We start from the raw sequence: 15,555 nt of genomic DNA on the forward strand, positions 1-15,555 counted from the left end.
GGAACGTGATGTCAGCTCCGCGATCAGCGATCCAAAGTAACTGACGAACGCGTCAGGCCATGGGCCAAGCTCGGTAGCTGTTAGCTGGGAGCCAGCTGCTCTTTGGCCATGATGCCAAGTCAGGCAGAGCTCAAATAATGGGATTAATATAAGCAAGGCGTGCACAGAGAACCTGTCGGTCGGCGAGGGGAGCGAGGCAGGGATGGGAGGGCAGTTAGTTTGTAGTGTCGTGTGTCTATTTCTGACTTTCACTGGCTGCCTGGCCAGATCCTTGAGCATTATAAAATTATAATGTATATGTCGCCGGGGCAGTTAGCGTTCCAGCACTCCAGTTGATGGCGCCAATGAGTGTGTGTTCTAGGCGGAGGAGGAGGAGGAGATGGTGGTGGTGGTGGTGAATCTGGTTGGGTCTGGCCACTAATCATGCTTATCGTATTAGTCATGGAAGCGCGCTCGCATGCAAATCATTCGCTTCACTACGCATCAAAATTCCGCAGCAGGCACGGGGCCCGCATGGGTCGATGGCTTGTTGTTAGCTTGTCAATCTGCAACTGAGTCCACAGCCAAAGACACTTGAGTAACACACACACACACATGCACACAGCCACATGCCACACCTGTGTGTGTATGCATTCTGAGTCGAGTCTAGAGTCTCGAGCCGAACCGAGTCGAGCAGAGTCGAGACCACATTTCATTATGAATTCTTGGCTCGACTTATTGGCGGCTACGTTCATTCCCCAGATGCTTCATAGTCCATTTTCAATTATCTGCGTCGTTTGTTATTACTTTTATTATGGCCAACAACTGGGCAGCAAACAGCGGGTAATCAATGTTCTTAACTGGTCAATGAACCACCACACGGTGCTAACCCATTGTGTTTTACTTTTAGTTTTCTTTTTGCCCGTGTCTTTGTCTTGCTGCCATTGCTAATGAAATTACATACAAAATTAATATCAATTTTTGTTCCACTACCTCGCTCTAACTCTGTCTACCTCTCTGTCTCTCTCTCTCTCTCTCTCTCTCTCTCTTTCTCTTTTGCAGTCGCAAAAATTCTTTGGTTATTCGCACACAGCTGAGCGTTCGCGTTCATGCGATCATAGGTAAGTTGGCTGGTTAAAAATTGTGTTGTATATACGCCTCATTGACCCGGACTCTTGCAGAGAAACTTCTATCATCGGAGGGCAGCGATCTGCGACGTGCTCTGTTCTCACTCAAGCAGGTGTTCCAGGAGGATAAGGATCTGGTGCATGCCTTTGTCGCACTGGGCGGTCTCAATTGCCTCGTGCGCGTCGGCAACTGCGCCGATCAAAACTATCAGAACTATATACTGCGTGCCCTAGGCCAGGTAAGCAATGATCGCCGATCACGAATCAGTGTTCACTTATTCAGCAATCGATCACCGATCACCGGATTTCTGATCACTGATCACTGTTCACTCTTCAGCGATCACCGATCACCGATCACTGATCATTGATCAGCACTCACCACTCAAAGCTAATCATTGTCTTTTCAATGCGACAGGTCATGCTCTATGTGGATGGCATGAATGGCGTTATGAAGCATCAGCCCACCATGGAGTGGCTCTACTCATTGATCGCCTCCAATTACCGTTCAGTGGTCAAGACGGCGCTCAAGCTGTTACTCGTGTTTGTGGAATATGCCGAGACCAATTGCTATGTGTTAGTGAGCGCCATTCATGCAGTGGACGCCGCTCAAGGCACTTTGCCATGGGCCAATATAATGAGGTAAGCGATCGCCGTCGATCGTTGCTCGTTTAGATTTAGATCACTCACACTTGATGTGCTCGCTATTCACAGACTGCTTAAGGACTATGATAATGCGGATGCAGAGCTAGTGATCTATGCCACATCGTTGATAAACAAGACACTGGCCGGTCTGACGGATCAGGATAGTTTCTATGATGAGAGTGATCTGCTGGAGCAGCAGGGCATGGAGACGGTTATACAGCGCTATATGTCCAAGCCAGGCACAGATCTGGATCTGCTGGATCAACTGCAGCTGTACGAGGCGGTGTTGAAGTAGGCCTATAACTTAGTTATATTATGGATTTATATATTTAACTGATTGCTAAATTTGCTTAACAGATTCGAGGATGGCGAATCGGATGGGCAGCGCTTGCCGCAGAACTCAATGCGTAAGACTCAGCGCTATCGTCCGGGCGCCAACACCACGGAGCGACGCAAATCGCGTCGCCACAGCACAGACAACAGTCCGGCGCCCCTGACCAAGGTGCTGCCCACACAGGTGCTGCGCATGACACCCACGCAGGCGACGGTCGATGAGGACGATAGCTCTGGGTCGACAAATTCTACAGAGTTTAGCAACGGCATATTTCAGGAGAAGAAACGTAGGCTCGTATGATCTATAACTCCTTTAAAATATAACTAATTGTGATCCATTTCCAGCACGTGATGGCGCTGGTGTCACACCTGGTCTGCGGCGTCGACGTGAACGCGCCGAGCGGCACAAGAGCTTCCTCAAGGAGCAGGAGGAGGCGGCAGCCAATGGCATCTTTGCGGCACGTGAGCTGCGCGAAAGCTATGGTAAGTGCTTGGTGGGTTAGCTCCACATGCGAATCGCTTACTGCTGGCGCTGCTGCTTTAAAACCGAAACTAACTATGATTCTCTCTCCATGCTAATCGCTGTGTATATCTATGTCTGTCTGCCTCATTGTCACCCGCTAACCAAATATGTCACCCACAATTGTCATATGCCAAGGCCAAATCGTAACCGCCATTCCTGCAACCATACAAAGCGGCGACAGTCCGCCGCAATCGCTGCAATCTGAGCTGCCAGTGGCTCCACAGTCGCCCACGCCCTGCAACAACAACAGCAACAGCAACATCAACAACAACAACAACAGCAGCAGCAACCACATTAACAACAACAGCAACAACAACATCAACAACAATAGCAATAGCAATTGCCATCACACCCACAACATCCACATTGACACGCCCAACAACAGCTTGCTGCTGAGTCCCACGAAGCAGCTGCTAAGTGGCAGCCAGAGCATCTCGATCATCAACAACAGCTTCGACAAGGCCAACAACAATATGAACAACCAGAATGAGTTCCTTACCAAAAAGAATCTCTTTCGGGAGCGCAACGCAACTGTGATCAACGGCATCATGAAGAACATACAGCAGACGGACAGTGCCTACAAAAAGTATGAGAACGATGCCAATCGACTGAACAACTATTACACACAACTCAGCCAATCGCCCAAGCATCTGGCCCACCACCCAGTCCAGGAGAAGTCACTGAATGGCAACGGCTTCGAGTTTGTGCCCGATAGCTCAACGCCGCTGAAGGCGGATGCTTTGCCTCCGCCCGAACCGCTGAGTCCCATACATAAGCCAGCGGGAGTGGCGCCACCACCGCCGCCGCCGCCGCCTCCACCACCACCACCACCTGGCTGGTGGCACATACCCATAGCCACCAATGCAAATGCAACTAGAACCCTAACCAGTACTAACCAAGAGCCTCCAACAGCCATGGAAGCAACAGGTAGGTGCAGCTTCTATTTGAACTAAAAAAAATTGTAGCATACTTTTCAGAGCCGCAAAAAGCCAGCGCTTCTCACATTCTATATCAAATATGTTGCATACTTTCAAGCGCTGCAAATAAATCGAATATTGCATTTGCTGCTGTTGCATGCCTCAAGGCAGCTTTTTGTACCAAATTTCTAACTGAATTTTATTTACTTCAATTTCGCTTTTCCACAGATCTGGAAGACAAGGAAATGCTAATGCAACTGAAACGTGATCACACCGTCAAAGATCTGACACAGAAACTATGCAATCTGCCCACGAGCCCCACACAGGAGCCAGGCAGCCGCGCCATTGTGGGCGACATGTCTGGGCTGATTTCGAAAGCCAAAGAGGGGCTTGCCAAGAGCAAGAGCAAAGGTGAAATTTCACGGTGAGCAACTCTCAATCAATATAATAATATTCCACTCGATATATATCTTATCAGCGGCGGACTATCAGTAAAAGTTGCATAATCTCTTAGTTTAAAGGCCAGCCCAAATTTGGCCTTGTTGATATCACAAAATGTCTATCGGAATCTAGAAAGTTGAGAGCTCTTGAGAAATTAGTTTTGTTCTTTTCCTTTTTATCAATTTATCAATTTATCATTTATTTAAGTCCAACCGGTAAATAGATTTAAGCGTATTTGGGTGCATATTTCTCATAGGTGGCAACGTAGGCAGCCTTGGCCGCATCCTGGGACATGCCCTTGTTTTTGGTCCATGCGTTCCACTTGGCCTTGGCCTTCACATCCAGTGCGCCGGGCTCTGGCGTGGTATTGTCGCCGACTGTGGCCTGCTTGTAGAGGCCGTAGAACTCCAGGAACTCGTCGTTGGTGGGGCTCTTGGTGAATGCCTTGGCTTTCTCGGCGGCGGTGTTGAACTGTCGAGATAGATCGATAGATAGATTTACAGTTGCCGTTTAGAATCAGAATCAAATGACAACTGCTGCTGTATACTCACATCCATTATGTCTTATGCTGCGGCTGCTAATGAGTGCCAACCGTGACACTGGGGAGTCTATTTATACTAGACCCGGGCAGCTGATAGCGATTTATGACATTAGAAGCCGTTTTTAGATATCGACATGTGTGATAAGCGCCAGTTGCCTGAGTCGGCACACTGTGTGCCACATAAAATTTTAATTGCTAATTATTAAATCGAACACATCAAAGGTCTTCCCACTTGGAGGGCTGACTAAGCAGCGAGAGCAAACAGTAGATCGTTGCCTGGGCCATTTCTTCTTTACTTTCTTTTATTATGCCAAAATGCAATTTACAGAGTATTAAACGAGCTTATGCATAGATGGGGGCGTACTTCTCATAGAGCGCAATGTAAGCAGCCTTGGCGGCCTCTGTGGACATGCCCTTGCGGCTCAGCCAGGCCTCGTATTTGGCCGCACCCTCGGCATCGGCGGGCTTCTCGATGTTCACGTCGCCGGAGTGGACCTGCTTGTAGAGTCCGTAGAACTCCAGGTAGACCTCTGGTGGTGGCTTGCTGCTGAAGGCCTTAGACTTTTCGCAAATCGTCTCGAACTGCAGGGCAATAAAAGTTCTTAGATTAGCCGATGCTACCTATAGGGAGCCCATTGCACAACTTACATCCATTTTGCTCGGGATTTAATGATAGACTATGATTTGTGTTGCTCAAATGGCGCTTTTTATAGCCAGCTCGGGCAATATAAGTAAATCTTATCAATTAGAAAAGCAGTAAAACCAAATAACTGTGGCAGCACAATGAAAAGATCACAGTGTTATGGCTTTTCGTTTCCTTCATTAATGACTTTTATTCGCTAGGCAAGTGTTAGCCATTTCTGCAAAAGTATAGCTGAAATCTGATGCCATATCTAGGGGATCTTCCAATCTAGAAAGTTTTTTGTATGTTGCTTCTCTTTCGTTTCACTTTTTTTTTTTTTTTTTTTTTTTTACCACGGTTTGGGGTCTTGTTATCTTGCTACCAGGCCAAAAGTTGATAAGACTACTTTTATGGTGCGCTCATTGCAATCGAACGATCGTAAAAGCGCCGCAGAGTACAGCTCAGTTGATCGGCAGTGCAATAATTGTGATACTTTGTATTATCTCTAATCCGATGACAGCTCATCGAGCGTCGACCAGGAACTGAAGAAGGCTGAGCCGAAGAAATCGGAGAATGAGCTGCACTGGGAGGAGCTGGTGCGCAACATGACGCGACCATTGAACCTATGTGATCTGGACTTTACCGATCTGCACTCGGATGATGAGAAGGATGTGCTGGCACCGCGTGGCCTTGGCGCCGGCATACCGCCACCACCGCCGCCACTGGGCGGAGGCATGGTGATGCCGCCGCCCATGATGCCGCCCTGCCTGATGCCGCCGCCCATGTTCAGCTATGCGGGCTACGGGGCGAGCAGCCTGACGAACAGCGTGAATAGCTCGCTGAATGGCTCGATCAACGGCGAGCTGGCCAATGGCAACAATACCATCAAGAAGAACAAGAAGACGGTGGGTAGAGAAACCGATAACAGGGCATATTCAAGTCTAACTTTGTCCGCCTTTCAGGTCAAGCTCTTCTGGAAGGAAGTGCGCGAGGACATGATTCCCCAGGTGATTGGTAAAACCATCTGGGACGAGCTGCCCAGTGCGAATGTGGACACCCAGAAGCTGGAGCACTTGTTCGAGTCGCGCGCCAAAGACTTAATGACCAAGGTGCGTATTTAAGATACACATTTGACTCATATTAGGGGTATTCCCTGGCAGCTACTGGCTGCCATCGATGAAAATGACATTTAATAAGTCTCTTAGCTATTATTTTAGTCTAAACTGTTGCATAACCCAAAAAGAAAACTCTTTGCGAATGATATTTGTTTTATTTTCCCCTTTTATCTCTGGACATGTTTGCAATAATATTAATTCTATATGTCAACGGTCTCTGTTATGCGGATATATCTACAAAAAAAAAAAACATAAATGTTGTGCTAAAACCGAATCTATATCAAAATCAATTTCTCAATATCAATAAATATATATTTATATATATATATGTATCAAATAAATGTTCTATAGGAGGTGAGTGCAAATAATATGTTTAATACACTTTAACTCGCTCTCTCTTTGTCTATCTGTCTCTCTCTCACTCTCACTCTGACTCTGTCTCTGTTTTACTCTTTTTCATTGTTTCTCAGTCGGTTTAAGTTTAGTTTTCAATGTTTTACATGCGTTGGTGTTGGTTAATTACACACTCACACACAGACACAGACACAGACACATGCAAACGCACACACACAGACACATGCACACTCACAGTAACAGGAGTCGGAATCACTAGTTGCTAACAGTTAGATACATTGCGTATACGCCCCGCTCCCACCCCCTTCTACCCTACAACCTCAACAACATAAACAAAACTCCCACTCTCTATCTCTCTCTCTCACTCTCTCTCTCACTCTCCCACTTCTTAACTAATTCGACTTGGCACTTGCAGAAGCAACAGGAGCTGAACAAGAGCAAGGAGATCATCGTGCTGGACCACAAGCGCTCGAATGCCATCAACATTGCGATGACCAAGCTGCCGCCGCCGCGCGCCATCAAGGCGGCCATTCTGAAGATGGATGCCACTGTGGTGACGCGCGAGGGCATTGACAAGCTGCTGAACATGCTGCCCACGGACGAGGAGCGCGGCAAGATCCAGGAGGCGCAGCTGTCCAATCCGGAACTGCCCCTGGGCAGCGCCGAGCAGTTTCTGCTCACGCTGGCCTCCATCACAGAGCTGGGCGCACGCCTGAAGCTCTGGGCCTTCCGCCTGGACTTTGACAACTGCGAGGTAGGTGAAAGCGTCAGCCAACTAAACTAGCTCTCATCGAATGCTCATTCCACAGAAAGAGATTGCCGAGCCGCTGATGGATCTCAAGCAAGGCATTGAGATACTGCGCCACAATCGCACCTTCCGCAGCATCCTCGCCACGCTGCTCTCCGTGGGCATCTTCCTGAACGGGGCGCCGGTGAAGGGCTTTCAGATCGAGTATCTGGCCAAGGTGCCGGAGGTGAAGGACACCGTGCACAAGCATTCGCTGCTGCACCATCTCTGCCACATGGTCATGGAGTCGAATAGCGATACCACGGATTTGTATTCCGAAATCGGACCCATTACACGTGCCTCCAAGGCCGACTTCGCCGACCTCGCCCACAATCTCACCCAGCTGGAGTCGGAGTGCAAGGCGTCGTGGGATCGCCTCAAGCTCATTGCCAAGCACGACTGTGCGCCGCCCCTGAAGCAGAAGCTGGTGGACTTTCTGGCCGACTGCGCCGAGCGCATCATCAGCCTGCAGACCGTGCATCGGCGCGTCATGAATCGCTACCGCAAGTTCCTGCTCTGGCTGGGCATGCCGCAGCACAGTGTGGCCGAGTCGCGGCCGAACGAATTCTGTCGCACGCTCTCCGAGTTCGCGCTGGAGTACCGGACGACGCGCGAGCGTGTGCAGCAGCAGCTGGAGAAGAAGGCCAATCATCGGGAGCGCAACAAGACGCGCGGCAAGCTGATCATTGACATAGTCAAGTTCAAGACCAAAGAGGATGTGGCTGATGCCGAACTAAAGTATGTCAAGCTGCTCAAGGCCACGCACAAACATTTTTATTGATTCTCTGCCTCTTTGCAGACAACTGCTTGGCACTCCCAGCCCCGATCAGACGGATGGCACGCTCACCTGGCGTCGGCGCCGCGCCGAGCAGCTGCGCTCGCCCATTGCCCGACAGAGCGAGGAGCAGTTCACCGACGGCGATGACGAAATACTCGAGTCCCTGGTCAAGACGGCGACCAAGGCGTCCGGCACACGGACCACGCCACGTGAACGCAAGCGCACCCGCCATGCGGATCGCAAGTCCTGTAAGTTGCACAAGCGAATGATCGCTCTGATTGAGATCGATTTTAATCTTTTGGAATACACCACGCACAGCGCGCTATGTTTAGGCACACCCACCCACACACGCACACGCACAAACACACACACCTCTGCAAACTCGAGGCTACAGCAACAATTCCAAAAGATGAAATGAAATGAAATGAAATGAAAAATGAATATGAAAAACTAAAAATGCTGATTTTTCCCGTACTTAAATTTGATGAGTTCCCCTCGAACCCAGACTCAAAAGCTTTGGCACTTAATTTCTTTTTAGTTCTTTGCTAGCTTTACATATCGGTTTGCCCATATTCGGTTGTTATTTTATAATTTTATGTTTTCTTACCATTAACGCACCCAACAACAACTACAACTACAACTACTACAACAACAACAAATAATAAAACCAATCAAACAATCGCATACTGAAGTGAAGCGCAGCCGCACGCGCGAGGGATTCACAGTTGAAAGAGCACCGTCGCCCTAGAGCCGTTTGCGCAACTGTTGCGCAAACAATCCAAACTGTTTTAGGTTTTTACCTGTCTTTTTTTGGTTAGTGTTGAAATTGTGATGCACAAACTATATATGTATATATACCAAATATATATGTATGTATATGTGTGTGTGCATATACAATATTTTGATTTTTGTTCAAATTTTTTATTTGTTGCGTTTTGTTTTTTGTTGGGCGGAGCAACATTTGCTGGCATCTTTCACATATTTTGTTCACTAGTGTTGCAATTTCAAATTTCCGAGGAGATGTTGGCAAATGGCTCTGGCCAAGTTTTGTTTATGCGCCTGGCTGAAATCCCAGTCGATTTTATTTATAAGCATTTACTAAGCATGCGCCTAACTCTGATTGCATGAGAGAGAAATCTGAAGATTTAATCATTTTACCTAAACAATTTCATTAATTTTTGCTTTTGTGTTTTTGCAGTGCGCCGCACGCTGAAGAACGGCCTCAGCGAGGAGGAGAAACAGCACGTGGCTGCGTTGATACAAACCTATTAGAGCTAAGTTCGAACCGGGCAAAACTGTTTACCCAACCCACACTCAATCCAACCCAGTGACGTCACAAGTCGGGCTATGCACAGACTGAAATTGGCGATCTCACGTGCAGCAAATCAAATCTGGATACAGCGCGTATCTCTTTCTCTTTCTCACTCACTCATGCACCCCACGCAACCCAAATCTCCCCGCAAAGTGAAGCTGAAAACGACGCAGTCCTACAAAAAGCAAAATCTAAACAAGTTCTCTTAATTAATTTTCCTGTTATTCGATATATTTGGATTTTGTTTGTTTTTACTTCGTCTAAGTATTACAATTGAGAATGGAAATGTTTTTGATTGTGAGACAGCAACTGTATTAATAGCCAAACAAATTTTATAGATATATATGAATATATATAAATAATATATATTTTAGAATTGCAAATTCAACTTTAGTTAACCCAAGATTTTAATTTGTACCGATCTGCGAGCTTACGAAATTAACTTAAACTTTAATTTTAGCCTTAGCCTTAGACTTAACTACAAGAATAAATAAAATACATACTGAATATTTATTAAAAAATAAAACAACTCGAGTCGAAGTGCAAATCTCATTCAGAAGCCATTCGTGCAGGGCTGCTGCACGTAGTCGAGGCAGAAGCCGCGATTGTCGATGTCATTGGGCGCCTCGACGCCATCCGTGTGGAAATACAGGCGAAAGGGACGCACGCTGGCTGCAAGAAGAAACAAGAATTAATGAAGCTGTTCAGTTAGTGTCGATTTGGCTACCCACATTGCACTGTCTTGGCCAACATGCCCGCCTCGGCGCTGAAGGTGCCGCCGCACACGCGATCCTCGCAGCCTGGCAGCGGGGGTATGCGATCCGCGGAGCGTATGCAGCCGATGAGCAGCCAATCGCTGGTGCAGCCACTGGTGGGCGAGCCGCCGTTCGCACCACCACCACCGCCCACCAGAGTGGGCACCGGATTGTTCGAGTTGCCGCTTATGGTGAAAGCACGCGAGCGATTGTTCTCCAGATCGGGGCACGCGTTGTACTGAATGCCGCAGAAGTTGCGCTCGTTGCGTATGCAGATGCTGTAGTCCTGATTGGAGAGCTGTCGCCCGGCCACCGTGTTGTAGTTGAAGCTGCGCACACGCCCACTGATGGCTGTGAAGTACTGCAGGCAGCCCTGATCCGCACGGCTGATGCTGCCGCAGTGGATCTGGCTGACGCGCACGCGCCACAGACGCGGAAAACTGGCGCTGGTTATCACGGACAGCACAATGGGATTGCTCTGCCCCAGGCCAGCGTCAATGTACACTGCGAGAAAAGCGCGTATGATAAGTAACTCGAGTCAGCGTTCTCTCCTCAATACCACTCACTGTGATCCCCTGTGGAGCTGCCGCAGATGGTGGGCGTGGGACTGCCGCCCGATATTAGCAGCTGATCCTGATTGCACAGATGATTGGCCGGCTCGGGTGGCGCTATGGAGAACATGTCCAGGTCCAGGCGCAGCTGGCATATATCCGGATGCATCTTCTGCACGGTCACCTGACAGCTGCCGGTGCCGTCATAGACATCCGGATGATTCGGATTCACAAAGTAGGTGGAGTTCTCGCGTATAATACCGCCGCAGGTCTGCAGAACTGCATGGGAGAAAGGAGTTGGTGTCAGTGTTGGAAAATTGATTAGTTTCAAGTCAGTTCTAGTCCTGAGCTGCTAGCGGTATTTATAGCTGTCTTGAATCGGTTGGTCTCTTGGTTTTGGCTTTTCTCTAGCTTTAACAGCGCAATCGATCGATATATATATTATCATAATCAAGGTATGGTAATGTAATGAACTAGCTTGAGAACTATAACTCACAAGCCAAAAAATTCAGAGATATCTGAACATTTTTTAATTAAAAAGTATTTAACACTTGATGCAGCAGATGTAGAGAAATGCTCTTGGGGAATGCTCCAGCATTAATGCAAAAATAGTACAAAAACCTATCATGATTATCTCAGCTCAGCTTCATTCTAGCTTTTCACTCAACATACAACAGTAATTTCACTCTAACTCTTTAAATAAAACAGTTCTCACATATTCTCTCTTTCACAACCTTTGTTGATTAATTGATCTCCACTTGCCGACCTCTGGTAGTTATGCCTATATAGGCAGAGCGGGTATATCACTTACATACGCAGCAGACGCCGTAGCCACCGCCGCAGGGTCCTGCTGGTATGCCGTTGCGCAGTAGGCAATCCTTGCTGGCCATGCAATTGCCCAGCTCACCGGACGGCGCCGCGCAGCTGCTCGTGCCATAGGGCATAAGTGTGAATATGGGCAAAACTGAAATTTGTTTTTGGATTTGTTTGTTGTTTGTTTTAGATCAACTTGGTTAAAGGAAAATTCACAGTTTTGGCACACCCACATTTGGATTCTCTGAGGCGCGAGGACGAGGGCGCGGGCGTCAGCCACTTGTTGCCGAAGAACAGATCGCGCCAGCTATTCGTATGCGCAGCTGTGGGCACTTTGCCTGCAGCCAGGACGAAAAGGCTGCAGGAGATGACGTATACGCAGCGTAGCGGCAGCTGCGAGTAGACCATGTTAGCTGTTGAGTTGCGCACGCGTTGCGCTTTGTCACTGTTGTGGCACGCAGCTGCGGCGAGGCGACAATTTATCTAACTTGCCATGGAAATAGGTTTAATGACCGCAATTTGCGAGCGAGAAATAGAAATACTTAAAAATTTAGTTGTTTATTAATTGCAATAACAAAATGTGGCAGCGGCAGCCGCAGCAGCGGCAGTGGTAAACAGCAATTAGTTGCGCCACAATCAGCCAGCAATGCAGTCAATGACATGGGTGGGTGGTGCACATACAAACAAATATATATATATATGTATACAGATTATTTATTCACGTTTCGTCAGCTTTTTTGTGTGTGCGCTTCCTGTTGCGAATTTGTTTTTCCACACCTTCGCATCGATTATATGTTGGGCAAGGCCTGTGGGCGCAACAAAAAACTCGAGCATGAAAGTGCCACAGGCAATTGGCCTGTTGCGACATAAAAGAAAACTCAGCCACATAATAGAATAATAGTAAAAGCTATGACAACACCGGGCCCAGCTCAGCATTTTGTCTAATTTGATTAAAGCTGCGCTGAAATTGGGTCAATGTTAGCCTAATTTAATAAATTTATTTACTTTCAACAGTTTGGTTCGCTGCTGCAAGCCACGCAAACCACGCAAACCACGCGAACCACCCCAAGCTAGTTTATTGGCCGAAAACTAGAAAAGAAAATAAAACAGCTGACATGTCTGATAAGAGCTTTATTTATAAGGGTTTTTAACCATATTCAAAATTCAGGGTCGACTCATTTTTCACGCGAATTGTTTTGAATGAACTGAGAAGAGAATTACATGATATGACTGTATTATATAAGGAGCTTAGACTAATTGAGTTGCATGAAAATGTATATGATATTATTAATATCTATATACTGTGTTATTATAAATTATGATATATTATATATTATCTCGCTGCATGCAGTGCTCAAGTTTAATAGTCCAATTTGTTTTCTTAAGCACAAGCCTCAATAAATTTGATATTTGCTAGGTAAAGATACATAGGAATATATTTTTAAATATATAGACAATCACAATATTATTAATCAAGAGAACTTGGAACCACTGAGAAGTATATTAAGTAAATATTATTTGTATTATAATTCATTTGATAATCAGAATTCGTTTGCTGTTTCGCATATAATATATATAGTCAATATATCCACCTATTGTTAATGATCATCGGACAATTTAATCGATTAAAATCGATATCCATTTCGATTATAATCGACATATATATAATTATATATATACAATATCTAGTAAGTTATAAGTGTACCCAAATTAATCTTAAATATTCCAATTTTGTCAATATTATATATTTTATTATTTATTGCATCCCATTTAAAAAACATTAGGAAATTGACAAAAACTAATTAACGGGCTCTAGCCTATCACACTCGTATCTGCCATACGGAAGCTTGCAGGGCTTCACGCAGAAGTCGCCGGAATCGATGGAGCAGACGGTGCCCTCTGGACAGTAATTGACCTGGGGGCTCATCTCGTAGCCGGTGCACAACTGGAAGGTGGTGCGGCTGGTGCAGACGAACATCTGGTTGTAATCGCACTTTCTGCAGTTCACTTTGTACTCGTCACAAACTGGCTCAATTCCATCGTTAGGGAGCGATTGCCAGCAGAAATCCATCATATCGGTGCAGATCTTGCCGTCGCCACAGTAGAGAAGGCCGCCGCCCTCAATGGGCGCATTGTTGACGCACACCCTGTAGTGGGTGCGGTTATAGCAGGCCACCTTGCTTTCCATGCAACCGCCACAATAAGCAGCATCACCCACAGCCAGAAGGAAGCTGAGCGCCACGAGGAGGATCTTCGGAAGAGACGGCAAGCAGTTGAGGAATGAAATTAGCTTTCCCTTTGACGCCAACTTACCAAATAGCTCTGCTGCATTGTGAATATCTAGGCAGAGCATTCAGCTGACTAATGAGACCTTTCAACATACGCCACACATTTATATCGGACGATCGCTCAGATAATGATGTAGGCAAAACCAAGAAGCTGGCAGAGATAATTTTCTGGTTTTATGTTGGGCTTAGTATGTTTACAGGAGATTGCAGTCGCACGGTAGCTAGCATATTTATGGATGCTCTAGCATTGAGAGATAAGGCAAAAGGCAGCTGCCTTCGCCTGTACCGCTGTCATAAAGATAGTGCTCCAGGCTGATCTGCAGCATTTCAGCATTTAAAAGGCATGGCAACGGCATTCGGGCAGCTCATTTAGAAACCGAAGATGTCCCAGCTTCTACGCGTTGGGCTTTTGGCTCTGCTGGCCGCCTTGCTGGCACCGCCAGCACTCGTGGATGCCACCTGCGGCTTTTGCTACGGCTCGCACACCTGCATCAACACCACCACCTTCCGGGTGTGCTACGAAAGTAAGTTGACACTGGCCATTGGCAAAAGCTGCTGCCGATCTCTAACCAGAATGCGGCGCCGCCCACAGAAAAGCCCGTTCCATCGTTGACCTTCACCTGCCCGGAGGAAACGCCAATTTGCACGCAATACGGCAGCATTTGTCAGAGGGACTTCGAGCCGGCCTGCCCCTACACCGTGAAATGTGGCAAATGCGACGCTGGGCAGATTTTCGCCTGCACCTCCCTCACCACCTTCGGCGCATGCCATGCCGGCCAGCTGTTGCCCGAGCGAAGCATCTGCCCCAAAGATTATTACTGCAGCGTGAGAGGTGCGGCAAATGGAAATCCCTGCAATTTGGTATGCGAGCCGGACGTGGAAGACTCCTGTGATCGCGTTGAGGATGATATAGTGACGCCAACACCTACTCCAAGCACTTCAAGCCCAGACCCTACCCCAGACCCCACCGCTGGGTCTACCGCAGGCTCTACCCCAGACCCCACCGCTGGCTCTACCGCAGGCTCTACCCCAGACCCTACCGCAGGCTCTACATCTGACGTCACCACGCCAACCACCATCGCCACCACCACCATAGCCACCACCACAACTACAGCTGAGCCGACCTTTGATCCGACTGCCTATTGCCAGGGCATTCAAAAAATTGGCAATTTCGCCATACCAAACGACACCGTTTGCACCAGGTAATACGCAGATTTCGATCTATCTATAATGATATGCATCTATATCATAATTGATATTCCCTTACAGCTTCATCTACTGCTTCTACCGGGGCAATGTGTGGAACGGCTCCATACGCAACTGCAATGCAAATAATCCGTACTTCAATGCCGTCTCCGGTTGTGGTGCAACACGACCGAGCGGCGTGGGTTGTCTGTAATGAAATTGCCATAGTAAATTTTTATATTTGAATATCGATATATAACAATATTTACATAACACTAAATGTATAATAAAGAGTGGTTAATACCCGTTAGCTATAGGCAAATAATAAATTCAAGGAAAAAATTAAAAACAAATATATTATAAACTAACTAAAGAGATAATCCGGATATAAAATGTTTATCAAAATAAAATTATATTCCAGGGCTACTGTTAGTCGACTACTCTAGAATATTTGCTATCAATTGTCGCATCCTAGGGTATAATCGTTCTTTT

The 15,555-nt window shown here is 47.0% G+C and overlaps 6 protein-coding genes across 14 annotated transcripts in view; 2 read left to right on the forward strand and 4 right to left on the reverse strand.

Moving 5' to 3' along the window:
• The window catches only part of LOC6581682 (FH1/FH2 domain-containing protein 3), a 45,678-nt gene extending 36,050 nt beyond the window's left edge, over window positions 1-9,628 (forward strand). For 2 of the 8 annotated variants that reach the window (XR_006357726.1, XR_006357727.1), the window contains 15 exons: window positions 1,042-1,100; window positions 1,161-1,345; window positions 1,522-1,745; window positions 1,818-2,039; window positions 2,106-2,368; window positions 2,427-2,564; window positions 2,740-3,531; window positions 3,750-3,945; window positions 5,646-6,030; window positions 6,088-6,234; window positions 7,010-7,348; window positions 7,404-8,119; window positions 8,181-8,407; window positions 8,852-8,972; window positions 9,358-9,433. Coding sequence is in view for 6 of the 8 variants with exons in the window: in XM_044010385.1 (XP_043866320.1) it covers window positions 1,042-1,100; window positions 1,161-1,345; window positions 1,522-1,745; window positions 1,818-2,039; window positions 2,106-2,368; window positions 2,427-2,564; window positions 2,740-3,531; window positions 3,750-3,945; window positions 5,646-6,030; window positions 6,088-6,234; window positions 7,010-7,348; window positions 7,404-8,119; window positions 8,181-8,407; window positions 9,358-9,431 (3,967 nt within the window). In the remaining 2 variants the exon portion in view is untranslated. Of the gene's footprint in view, window positions 1-1,041; window positions 1,101-1,160; window positions 1,346-1,521; window positions 1,746-1,817; window positions 2,040-2,105; window positions 2,369-2,426; window positions 2,565-2,739; window positions 3,532-3,749; window positions 3,946-5,645; window positions 6,031-6,087; window positions 6,236-7,007; window positions 7,349-7,403; window positions 8,120-8,180; window positions 8,408-8,477; window positions 8,768-8,851; window positions 8,973-9,357 lie in introns of those variants that run through there. The other 6 variants (XM_044010385.1, XM_044010390.1, XM_044010386.1 and 3 more) reach the window with 5 other exon arrangements.
• LOC122757631 (acyl-CoA-binding protein homolog) lies at window positions 4,117-4,621 on the reverse strand. The gene is made up of 2 exons (XM_044010391.1): window positions 4,514-4,621; window positions 4,117-4,433 (listed from the first exon to the last, which is right to left on the reverse strand). Exons 1-2 carry the CDS (start codon window positions 4,517-4,519, stop codon window positions 4,188-4,190), a joined length of 252 nt encoding a protein of 83 aa, XP_043866326.1. The 5' UTR covers window positions 4,520-4,621; the 3' UTR covers window positions 4,117-4,187.
• On the reverse strand, window positions 4,788-5,250 carry LOC122757632 (acyl-CoA-binding protein). Its single transcript, XM_044010392.1, has 2 exons — window positions 5,152-5,250; window positions 4,788-5,085 (listed from the first exon to the last, which is right to left on the reverse strand). Exons 1-2 carry the CDS (start codon window positions 5,155-5,157, stop codon window positions 4,846-4,848), a joined length of 246 nt encoding a protein of 81 aa, XP_043866327.1. The 5' UTR covers window positions 5,158-5,250; the 3' UTR covers window positions 4,788-4,845.
• A 256-nt stretch (window positions 9,629-9,884) lies between the features above and the next one.
• LOC6581683 lies at window positions 9,885-12,011 on the reverse strand. The gene is made up of 5 exons (XM_002007369.3): window positions 11,824-12,011; window positions 11,589-11,741; window positions 10,793-11,056; window positions 10,203-10,730; window positions 9,885-10,143 (listed from the first exon to the last, which is right to left on the reverse strand). Exons 1-5 carry the CDS (start codon window positions 11,996-11,998, stop codon window positions 10,025-10,027), a joined length of 1,239 nt encoding a protein of 412 aa, XP_002007405.1. The 5' UTR covers window positions 11,999-12,011; the 3' UTR covers window positions 9,885-10,024.
• A 1,322-nt stretch (window positions 12,012-13,333) lies between these two features.
• On the reverse strand, window positions 13,334-14,012 carry LOC6581684. The gene is made up of 2 exons (XM_002007370.4): window positions 13,904-14,012; window positions 13,334-13,841 (listed from the first exon to the last, which is right to left on the reverse strand). Exons 1-2 carry the CDS (start codon window positions 13,919-13,921, stop codon window positions 13,389-13,391), a joined length of 471 nt encoding a protein of 156 aa, XP_002007406.1. The 5' UTR covers window positions 13,922-14,012; the 3' UTR covers window positions 13,334-13,388.
• Window positions 14,013-14,232: 220 nt separating this feature from the next.
• On the forward strand, window positions 14,233-15,508 carry LOC6581685. Of its 2 annotated transcripts, XM_044009930.1 has the most exons (4): window positions 14,233-14,402; window positions 14,471-14,841; window positions 14,878-15,080; window positions 15,148-15,508. In XM_044009930.1, exons 1-4 carry the CDS (start codon window positions 14,261-14,263, stop codon window positions 15,275-15,277), a joined length of 846 nt encoding a protein of 281 aa, XP_043865865.1. In that variant the 5' UTR covers window positions 14,233-14,260; the 3' UTR covers window positions 15,278-15,508. The 2 variants fall into 2 exon arrangements, with proteins under 2 accessions (XP_043865865.1, XP_002007407.1); XM_002007371.4 differs by having other exon boundaries at window positions 14,471-15,080.
• Window positions 15,509-15,555: the final 47 nt, after the last annotated feature.

This window comes from Drosophila mojavensis, unplaced genomic scaffold (assembly GCF_018153725.1).
Source record: "Drosophila mojavensis isolate 15081-1352.22 unplaced genomic scaffold, ASM1815372v1 contig_74, whole genome shotgun sequence".
In the NCBI taxonomy this organism is placed as follows: Eukaryota; Metazoa; Arthropoda; class Insecta; order Diptera; family Drosophilidae; genus Drosophila; species Drosophila mojavensis.

Excerpts from the sequence above, each read along its gene's own strand:
- LOC6581683 (XM_002007369.3), bottom strand. The coding sequence starts at position 11,998 with ATGGTCTACTCGCAGCTGCCGCTACGCTGCGTATACGTCATCTCCTGC. Across the intron at positions 11,742-11,823 it reads GCGCCTCAGAGAATCCAAAT|TTTTGCCCATATTCACACTT; the intron begins GTGGGTGTGCCA and ends AACAAATTTCAG. Across the intron at positions 11,057-11,588 it reads CTACGGCGTCTGCTGCGTAT|TTCTGCAGACCTGCGGCGGT; the intron begins GTAAGTGATATA and ends TCTCCCATGCAG.
- LOC6581685 (XM_002007371.4), top strand. The coding sequence starts at position 14,261 with ATGTCCCAGCTTCTACGCGTTGGGCTTTTGGCTCTGCTGGCCGCCTTG. Across the intron at positions 14,403-14,470 it reads CTTCCGGGTGTGCTACGAAA|AAAAGCCCGTTCCATCGTTG; the intron begins GTAAGTTGACAC and ends CGCCGCCCACAG. Across the intron at positions 15,081-15,147 it reads AACGACACCGTTTGCACCAG|CTTCATCTACTGCTTCTACC; the intron begins GTAATACGCAGA and ends ATTCCCTTACAG.